This window comes from Monopterus albus, unplaced genomic scaffold (assembly GCF_001952655.1).
Source record: "Monopterus albus unplaced genomic scaffold, M_albus_1.0 scaffold167.1, whole genome shotgun sequence".
NCBI classification, from domain to species: domain Eukaryota; kingdom Metazoa; phylum Chordata; class Actinopteri; order Synbranchiformes; family Synbranchidae; genus Monopterus; species Monopterus albus.
In genome coordinates, this window is record NW_018128047.1 from 13,928 (window position 1) to 24,601 (window position 10,674).

Below are 10,674 nucleotides of genomic sequence, written 5' to 3' on the forward strand. Positions count from 1 at the left end.
CAGTAATAAGCATTAACTAATAGGTAACTAATGCATTTGTTAATAATTTACTAATGTTCTGACAGGTGTAAAGCCACCCCTTACTTTCCCCCATGCAGTTGTTCACCCCCTGTGATACGTGTGGTTATTTATAAAGACTCAATTATTATTATAAGGGTTTGTTTGTAATGTTATATTGTATAGAGTGAGATGAATAAAATATAAAAAAGTGAATAAAACAAAACAGACATACAGTGAAAATAAGAGTAGTGATCTGAACATTTAATAGAGTCAAATGTGAGAAAGTAATACAGACTTTTGTTTCAAAGGAGCCCTGTCTCTGTCAGAAACATATGACAACAGATGTCCTTGAGTTATTTGCAACCTTAGGGTAATTACAGAGGTAGCTGAGATAAATCAAATCATAGCAAGGTCGCTGTCACAGCCAAAATCTGCTGCCACTGGGCCAAGTCATGTCAATTGGGAAATTTGTTCTGATTTTTTTCAAATCTAGCAGACCAAGATAACTCAAATCAGCAGGCAGCTGTAGAGCCAAGGAAACCCCTTAGTGATACGCTGGGTGATGAGAGTTAGAAATTCACCCCAGTATCTCTAAGAAAAATGTCCACATTGGGTGTTTAGTCAATTTGATTTGGCATATCATTTCTTAATTTACTTGTCCAGCCGGGCCCTCAGATAGGTCTCTGTCCTCTCTCCTTTGTTTGCAGGGCACACTTGACGTCCTGTGTGACCTAATGGTGCATTGCCTTGTTCTGCTCATACTTAATGCGAGCCTTCAGTGTATCCGTTTGGCTCTTATAGAGCTCTTTATATCTGCTCAACTGCCCAGTAAAGAGGGTTTTCTCTTTTTGCCACTGGACTTGGCGACATTCAAGCCGTTCTTCAATGTGTTTTAGTGCTGCTGAGAGATCCTTCTTCTCCTGCAGTAGATTCTTGTTCTCAGTCTCACTAGAGGCTCTGCATTCCTCAATTTCGACTAGCAGGGAGGCTTTCTCCTTTTGCAAGCAAAGGTTCGCATTCTTTAGACTTTCTGCCTTTCTGAGTTCAGCTTCCATCTTTCTGGTCTCTGCTGTGTGTTGCTCCAGCTGGACCCTCAAAAAGCTCTCTGTCCTCTCCCACACTGTAACAAATTGCTGTTAAAAAACGGCCAAATTGGAAGATACCATTGCACTTTATCTTTCCTCACTCCACTTTCATCTAAGATGGTATCTTCCAGCTTCTGACTGGCTGAACACACCTGAACCAGGTAATCAGCAGCAGGTCAGGCAGGGATAGTTGGAAAACAAGCAGGACAGCGGCCCCCCTCCCTCGAGGACTGGAATTGGCCACCCCTGCTATAAGTCACACTGGATATAAAATGATATGTTATTTCTGTGCATTCATGTGTCGACAGAGTTATGATTCCCGTTTTTGTTTGTTCTGACAAATTGTGGCAAAAGTTTTGAATTGAGCTGTGTCCTGCAGCAGCTCTTGATCGTGTTGATCATAGTGAACAAAGTTACAATAACTTCCCTATGTTTTTACAACACTGGTATCCATCTGTCCCTTTTACTACTATCTTTACCTCAACTCTCGCCCTCCGTGCCTCGTGTAAACCGCCTTAATGACGCAAAGGATAGTCCAAATTATACTGATCCATTCGAACCAACTTTTACTCGCCCATTTAAAATACAGATAGCCCAAATGGCCAGAAAACAGCACAGATCAACTAATCTGTTCTCCAAGTCAGGGAAACATGTGCAATGTGGTAACGCTAGGCGGCGATACAACATGTAACGCAACTTAGAACATAGCATATAAAATCAGAGAAGAAGAAACAAGTACCAGACAAAATGGCTGTAGGACGAAGCTAATTCTTGGCTAATGTAAACATCTATCAACAATACATTGGAGCAGGAGCGACGATAACGTCACCCGATAGGTTTTGACACAGCGAATGAGAGCGTATGCTGACACAAATTCACAGTCTAGAGCACCATCATTAACATAATGTTAATTTATCTATTTACCTTAGCTAGCTAGGTTAGCGTTGTTATTAGCTTAGGTAACACTGATAACGTAGCTGTATATTAGTTTGATTACGCGTTTTTGGTTAAAACAAACTTTGCAGTGTGAACCTACTTATCTACAACATCATAAACATCTTTCATAAACGATAGGAAATAATTATAACTAAGAGACAAAGCGGTTTTGGGAGTGTATTCTGCTAAAGCTAATGCTCGCCCCGTTGAGTACAGTGCGCCACCGGCTGGCTATTAGTTAGCTTATGCGAATATGTCAGAGCTGAAGACACTCATTCGGTCTCACCAGACGTAACATGTTGTCCTGAAAAACAAATCAAATTAGATGCCATGCGGGTCTTGCTTGAGCATTTTGGACCAGACTAGATCAAGCTAACTTAACCGCAAGGCAAATTAGCTGAGTCTGATCAACGACGTGTGGTGAAACGCTGGCAATCATCGATGGCTCATTTGTTGTATTAAACGTCATCGTGGCCCGTCTTTTACATGGCAGCGCACAGTTTTGTTCAGTAAAGTTTTGTGTCTGTTGGTTCCCCAGCAGTCCTCCTGATTTTGGTAAAGGATGATGAGCCAGCGACGTGGGATCCATCTGGACCAATCAGAGCTGCTTTGCAAGAAAGGATGTGGTTATTATGGCAACACTGCTTGGCAGGGCCTGTGCTCGAAGTGCTGGCGAGAGGAATATCAGCGAGAAAAGCAACAGATTCAAGAGGACTGGGCACTTGCTGAGAGGTTTGTGTCTGCCCTGTGTAGAGTTATTCCTATATGGCACATACTCTTTTTGGTTGTCTTACCTCCTCGTTTTTTGCTGGTTTGCTCTTGTTTCTCTCTGTCTATATGATAACTATTAACAGCTGTACTGTCTGATCCCTCTCAGGCTGCAGAGAGAGGAAGAGGAAGCGTATGCAAGCCGACATCAGAGGGCCCAATCACAGCCTACCACAACCTTCAACAAGTTTGAAGAAAGAAAAACTAAGGAAAAGTCCAGCAAAGTCAACACAGTCACAAAGTTTTTTACTCCTTCCACAAAAACACCACCAAAAAAAGGTACATGATATTGCACAAATGTTGCTAATTATTAAAGGTATGTGTTTAAAGTCCCCATGGCATTGTAGTGGCTAGGACCTGATGTAAGCTAAATTAATTCACAGACGAATCACTAAAATGCCAGTGATCATTTATTATTACAATAACACTAAACAGTTCAACAATTTTGAAAGATAATCAGCAGTCTGAAAGATAGGGGACAGAGTCACCATTCCTGCAGGAAATAAATGCAGTATTAGACAAGAAGATTGTCACAGAGTCAGTCAGTCTCTTTTTGGTCATAAGCACAGTCAAGTCCATCACGTCTCCCGGCCGGGGTCTCACTCAAACGTCCTTCTTCCGCACGCACACACACTACACTACTCTACTGCAGCAGCATACTGCCTCCTTTTGTACACTGCTCACTTTTGGCTCCCCCGCCAATTCCCAAACCTAGTTAACAGGTCATCTCCAGATCAGGATGACCTAGTGGGTTAAACAAACAGGCTATGAACCCAAAATGTTCTTGCTTCAACACACACAAACTATTTACACAGTGAGCTGACATAGTACAAAGGCCTTGCAGAAATGAGTTATTAATTGACTACTGCATATAGTAACTACATGTAGTCTACACACTCCCACTGTATTTTATTACATATTGCATATTAACTGTAGCTTGTTTGTTTTAACCACTACAGCAGGCTCATTTTGCTCATTTCCAGCCTTTTAATGTTTAATCTTTGGTACCTCTAGATTAGCTTGGCACCCCTCATAACTCCATATAGTCTGTAATTTTTTCAGAACAATAAAACCAGAGAGCCTTTTTCTAAAAACAAGAGGATAGTTCATGAATGCGCACAACCTTTCTTGCTGGTATTGTGTTGAAAGTAGACAGCACAACAAACCGCAATGGCATTAATTAATATGAATTTCTCCTCCATAGATCAGAAAACAGCGGTATATGTACCGATGAAAAGAGATGTGTAACCCAACAAAGCGGGTAATTGAGAAACCCCACATTTTAACTGGCATAATGCAGACATGGTAACTTCACCAGCCTTACAACAATTCTCTCTAATATTATAGAAACAGAGCATTGTTTTTTTTTAACCTACCATTAAGTCTCACAAGTAGTGGAAACTTCACTCCCTTTCAAGTAGCTCTACGGCCAGCAAATCCAACCGGTGGTCACTGCGTATTCCCACACACGACCACATACAGTCCCAAAGTAGTGAAATTAATTCCAACAGGAAGCGTAGTGCTGACAATAACATCATGGGTCAGTAATCCACTTGTTAACCAGCAACACATCACATGTGGCAGACACACTGGCCTCAAGCAGTCAAAACAAACAGGTACTGTGCTCTGGGGGAATTCAGCATTGATCACTGCCCCAGGGTGCTTCACAGGCCAGCTGCTTGTAGGTTAGACGCGGTCAGGTGAAACAGCAAGTCCCTGTACATTCCCAGACATGCAGTAACCTCAGTTTTCCTCCACATCTTCTGGTCACAGTGCAGCAGCAGGAGGTAAAATATATCCACAAAACGGCGCAGTCAAAAAATTCCACTTTTACAATGGCACCAGTGGATGTCAGGCAAGCTCACATGAACATGCAACAACCTGGAGATTATGACCATTCATGGAAATCCTTGAACTATCACGTAATACTTTATTTTGCAAGTGAGTGAGAGTTTGTGAGATTTGTATAAACCGAGTTGCTCTTGCATAGAAATACTAGAACATACTGTACATACACCTCATTTTTTGAGAATTCACTGTTGTAACATTGTAGATAAGTCAGAAAACAAGGAAAAGCATGCCATGGGCTCTTTAAAGTGTCCATATGATGGATAATGTCATATTTGGTATTCATCATTCAAATTTGACTCATTTTTAGCTTGTTTTGATAAGTCATCTGCATTTTTCCAGAACCAGTTCTGGTCACCTGTTTTACTGAAACATTAAGAAACAAAACAAGACTGTGGTCACCTGAACCTGAGCTCAATGATCTGTTTGTGTTTTCTGTTTAAAAAGATTGTTAAATTGCAGCACATAGTGCTGCTACATGTGGCATAGAGATATTTGGATAAATGCTGTAAGTGAGAAAGTGGCTCTGTAGCTTTGATTAAAGTAACATTAAATATCCTCCCTAGATTCCACTCCTTTAGATGCCCAGTCCAGCCCGAGCCCCAGCTCCTCTGCGACTCGGCACTCTTCTGGGGACAGTGACCATGCCACACGAGAGTTCATTGACTTTCTCAAGCCTCTGAAGTCTGGCAAGGAGATCTTCAAACAGTGCAGAGCCTTCACTGAGAGCATGGTCTATAAGCGGGTGAGCTCAAGTGGACTGTGTTTGTGAGCAAAATAAGCTTATAACAACCATTTAGATTATGTGTATGTGAAGCTGTGCAAGCCCAAACCACCTGTGTACAAATAGGTTGTTTTCTTTTTTGGTTTAAGTTGAGCTTTTAATCAATCAGACTGCACCGATAATTGTGATTGCACCTTATCTATACTTTCCACCTGTGTGTGTCTGTTATACCATTTCAATACCAACTATCCTGATTTATTTCTGAACAGTTCTGTTTCCAGTGTCACAATCACCAAAGGATATGAGCGTAAATTGATTTAACTTAAATGTTAAAAATATGCAGCATTTCTTTTTTTGGATAACATTAAACAGAGAGTGTGTTTATGCATATACACTGGTTAATGATGGATTCTAGGCTAAACCTTCAGCCTCCTCAGCTGTGTCACCTTCTGTATGATTATATTATAAATCATCCGTTGGAGGCTCAGTGTCCACTGGACAAGGAAAGCTGATGTCAGCTCCTCCATCCTCTACAGTGGAACATGGACAGTAACCAAGCATGTTGTTCAATGTTTTGAAGAATTTGAAAGCTGCTGGACTAGACCCGTTTCTCTTGCTTAGTTGTCTGGCCATGTTGTGGCTTTACTTAAAGATGTTCCACCATGATCTGATTTGTTCCACTGTAGCTAGGTTATGTCTTAAGAAACTAGCATCCTGTAACTTGTCCACTACAGATCTGAAGAGGTCAGCATTTCTGTTTTCTTCCATCTAAACTACTCTGTGTACATTTAACTCTTACAATACTGAAGGACAAAATTCCGCTCATCACTGCAAAAGTGAGATGTTTTTGCTGTCACCATTGTTTATGTTAAGTCACTTGGATGCTGCCGCTGCATCTGTGCAGATACTGAAGCCTGGATAAGATGTATACATGCAACAGTATCCCAGTTTCATTCAGAGATCTCCACCTAGCATATTGGGGTTTCTCGAAACCAGGATGAGAATATATCTGGGTTTCTGAAATAAGGATGTGATGTTTACATGCGCAAACACAAAAACAGGATACTTCAACAACCCGATCATAAACGGTCATTGCAGATGTTTTTAGACAAATTATTTGTTAAATACTAGTTTAATATCTATTTTAAATGGCCTACCTAGCAATTGCCACATTTACACTAAACAGAAACCATTATTAAAATCGAAACACTTTCAGGTTGGGCTTGATTTAAGACTGTCCCTGATATCTACCCGTGTACAGTATTTTTATGCTTAAATTAAATCTTCAATTTAATTGTCAGTTTTCATTCTCTGTTCAGGACCTGGGTGCTGATGAGCTGTCAGAGTGTGTGCAGGACTTCTACCAGAGCCTCTCAGAACGCCTCCATACACAGTTCAAAGGTACTGTTTAACAATGTTGTCTGACCGCAGTTGTTGCTCAAGAAGAATCAGCTACAAACAGTGAATATCACTAACATTATACAGTGTGTATTGCCTTTGCCCTGTATAACTTCTGTTTTGTTTCTAGGTTCGACAGATCATGTAGAGAGCATTATGGATGAAGTAGAGAAGTACATGATGACTCGTCTCTACAAGGAAGTCTTCTGCCCTGAGACCACAGACGATGAGAAGAAAGACTTGGCCATTCAGAAGAGAGTCAGGTTAGCATGCAGTAGTTATAATAATACTTAGATTTGTCAGTGTAGTAGTCATTCCCTCTGAGTGCAATGAAAGCACATTTGCTGGTAAAATTACTACATCTGAGAGAAACTTAAATTAAAATCTTTGTTTTCTGTTACAGAGCCTTGCACTGGGTCACCATTGAGATGCTCTGTGTTCCTGTAGATGAAGAGATCCCTGAGGTTTCTGACAGTGTAGTCAAAGCCATCACAGGCAAGTCCCCTTAGGTCACATGTGTCAAACTCAAGGCCTGCGGGCCACATCTGGCCCGGCGTACAATTACACCCGGCCTGCGAGATCATTTTATATATCTTTTTTTAATGGCCCGGCAATATGAAGCGCCGATAACACACAAACTACAAATCCCATAATGCAGCACAACAGCTGCCTTACCGAACGATAGGCTACCTGCGATCATTCCCGCGTCAATTACGTCAGATCAGTCAAGCGTGTGTTGATGTATTCAACCCTAATTTAAAGTCAAAGCTAGCCCTTAACAATGGCCAAGAGAAAAGTTGATTCTGAAAACAGAGTCTTTCAAAACCGGTGGGAGGCTGAGTATATGTTTACTGACATTGTCGGTAAAGACGTTTTCACCAAAGTGAAATCACAGTGAAGCTGCTGTGAAAGCAAGTTTTATTGGGGCAGAGGAGAAAATCAGCCCGGACATTTACCGAGGGAGAGTTTCTGAAGAACTGCATGATGAATTGTTTGTGTCCAGACAAAAAGCAGGTGTTTGTAAATGTAAGTCTTAGCAGAAATACGGTTGGTGGTTTTATTTTGGAATAATATTGTATCCTGTCTTTTTCCATTCATCTTTATGTTCAAACAACATTTAGTTTTAGTCTGTTCAATAAATTTTTATCCTGTTTGGCCCGCGACCTAAAGTGTGCTTTGAGTTTTGGCCCCCTGTGAGATTGAGTTTGACACCCCTGCCTTAGGTTTATTTTTCAGAAGACCTTGGTACATCACCTCATTATCTTGGCAGTAGAGGTCCAGTAAGTTTACCAGATAAACAGCTTGTTATCTCTCCACGTCTCTGCACCATTCCAGATGTGATTGAGATGGATTCCAAGCATGTGCCCAAGGAGAAGCTGGCATGCATCACTCGTTGCAGCAAGCACATCTTCAACGCCATCAAAGTCAGCAAGAAAGAGGCCGCGTCCGCAGACGACTTCCTCCCCACACTCATCTATATTGTGCTGAAAGCAAACCCTCCGCGACTGCAGTCCAACATCCAGTACATCACCCGTTTCTGCAACCCCAGCAGACTCATGACTGGAGAGGATGGTTACTACTTCACTAATCTGGTGAGGAGATGCTTTTCGAAGACATTGTGGTAATGTTGGATTGCATCATGTTATATTGACAGGCCTTTCCAATAATTTATTCTTTCCGTTTATATAAACGAGGGCAGGCTAAACAGGAGAAACTCCTCTTTGTATAATGTGGTGTAGCTCAACAACAGCACAGACTGCAGCCTCCAAAGTGACAAAATGTTTTGAAAGAAAACCTGAGCAGGATTTTTTGCAGGACTGTGTTATTAGACTGTACTCGTTTTAGTGAGCTGTACATAATAAACTGGCAACTGAGTGTACAGTGTACAGTGGAGCATAGTAACTTAGTATCTAGAAACCATGTCAAAGAAATTCATGTTAGAAGCTGCTGACTTACAAGTCAGACCAGTGTTTCCCACATTGTGGTAGTAGCTCGGGTGGGGTCATGCTTTCAATGTTGTTGTTTTTTTTTTTTATTCAGTGTAGTAATGCTGTAGTGCTGTTGTGCTGTTCATGTGACCTGTCCCTTCTGCACTAGCTCTCCCACAGCAGCAGCATGTTGGCTGCTGCCCTCCTCCTACATCTCTCTCTTCCTGACCCTCTCTTGCTGCTTCAGCAGCACCAGTTGAAACCAGTAAATATTCAAAATGAATCAACTGGATCACTAATCACACTGATCAGCAGTCCTGCATTTGTTTTTCAGTATTCCCCTGGTCTGAGGGGCCAAATGTTCAGCATCAGAGTTTATGAACTGGTATTAACTGTATCCACTTGCAGAGCAGTCCATATACATCCATGCTATACACAGCGTGCTGACCTCTGCAACCACTGTATTCTAATATTAGCCTAACTAGTCTTAGTAGCTTGATAATAACATAGGAGAACAGTTGATTCTCCACAACTGACAGTGTTTTGTTTAAAAAATCAAACACGGAAAGGAGGAGCCGTTCACAGATGGTCCGTTGTCATGTGTTTGTGTGTGTGTGTGAGAGAGAGAGAGAAATAGAACAGGGCATGTATTTTAAATCAATATGTGGTGGTCAATGTTGCTATTGTGGAGGCCCGCCACAAATAAATGAATGTATGGAAAACACTGCAGATAGAAATCTCGATCACCACTGCAACTCAAGATAAAAGTCAAAACTTAAAAAGCTTCAAATGGAGTTAATGTTAGCCATCCTGCTCCTCTCCTTCTCCTTGTTTCCTGTCTCTCTCTATTTTCAAATGTCCATCAAAGCCAAAATGCCAAAAAATGTTTAAAAGAATCTTAAGTGAATCTGCTGTCCCACACTGAGAACATCTATAGGTGAGACTTAAGTTTAATGACCCTTCACATCCCCTCTCCCCAGTGCTGTGCAGTGGCCTTTATTGAGAAGCTGGATGGTCAGTCTCTCAACATGAGCTCAGAGGAGTTCGAGCTCTACATGTCAGGCCAGGCGCCTCCCCTCTGGCCACAGGTCACCGGCGCTTCCTCCTGCTCCCCAGGAAGCACAGCTCTCAGTCAAGTCCACCAACGACTGGACCTGCTAACCGGCCTTGGGGAAAGGCAGGAGCGTGTCATGGTGAAGGCTCGCCAGCTGGAGAGCGACCTCATCGACTGGACGGACGAAGTGGATCAGAAAGTGCAGAGCGTTCTGGAGAACTTTCCACCACAGACACAGAACCCTGCGGCAGGCACGGATGATGGGACAACATCTGCAGCGTCATCAGCAATCGACTCTGAGAACGTGGAGAACGAGCTTCTTCCCCCTCCACTGCAGCCGCAAGTGTTCGCAGGTTGATGTGAAGAGCTGTGCTCTAAACAAAATCTAGAGGGTTTTCTCCGCTCTCACCCTTTTCCCTACTGTTTAACTTTGCTGTCTGTGCACATAACAGCTGTGGATCCCATTTCCACTCCAGCAATTTTTATTACATCCATCTGTTGTCCTAGAGTCCTTGACAGTACACTGAACAGCAGTGGAACTGAAAACAGGGGGAAACAGGTAGCCTAGCTCTGTCAAGACGTAACAAAATTTGTGTAGCAGCACCTCCAAAACTCACTGACACCTGCTTTGGGTCATACAAAAACCAAAGAGTAAAAATTCACTTTTACACTATGGTTGGTTTACAGATGACTCTCACCTATGGTCATGAACTTTGGGTCATGACCAAAAGGGCAAGATCCCGGATACAGGCGGCCGAAATGAGCTTTCTCCGCAGGGCGGCCGGGCGCACCCTTAGAGATAGGGTGAGGAGCTCGGTCACCCGGGAGGAGCTCAGAGTAGAACCGCTGCTCCTCCACATCGAGAGGAGCCAGCTGAGGTGGCTCGGGCATCTCTTTCGGATGCCTCCTGGGCGCCTTCCTAGGGAGGTGTTC

At 42.5% G+C, this 10,674-nt stretch overlaps 1 protein-coding gene across 2 annotated transcripts; it reads left to right on the plus strand.

Moving 5' to 3' along the window:
* The first annotated feature begins 1,275 nt into the window (after window positions 1–1,275).
* rabgef1l (RAB guanine nucleotide exchange factor (GEF) 1, like) lies at window positions 1,276–10,499 on the plus strand. 2 transcript variants are annotated; one of them, XM_020615602.1, is made up of 9 exons: window positions 1,276–1,944; window positions 2,560–2,753; window positions 2,899–3,068; window positions 5,204–5,382; window positions 6,681–6,762; window positions 6,890–7,022; window positions 7,163–7,254; window positions 8,095–8,351; window positions 9,668–10,499. In XM_020615602.1, the coding sequence occupies exons 2-9, from the start codon at window positions 2,584–2,586 to the stop codon at window positions 10,097–10,099; spliced, it is 1,515 nt and encodes a 504-aa protein (XP_020471258.1). In that variant the 5' UTR covers window positions 1,276–1,944; window positions 2,560–2,583; the 3' UTR covers window positions 10,100–10,499. The 2 variants fall into 2 exon arrangements, with proteins under 2 accessions (XP_020471258.1, XP_020471259.1); XM_020615603.1 differs by having other exon boundaries at window positions 2,563–2,753.
* The last annotated feature ends 175 nt before the right edge of the window (window positions 10,500–10,674 follow it).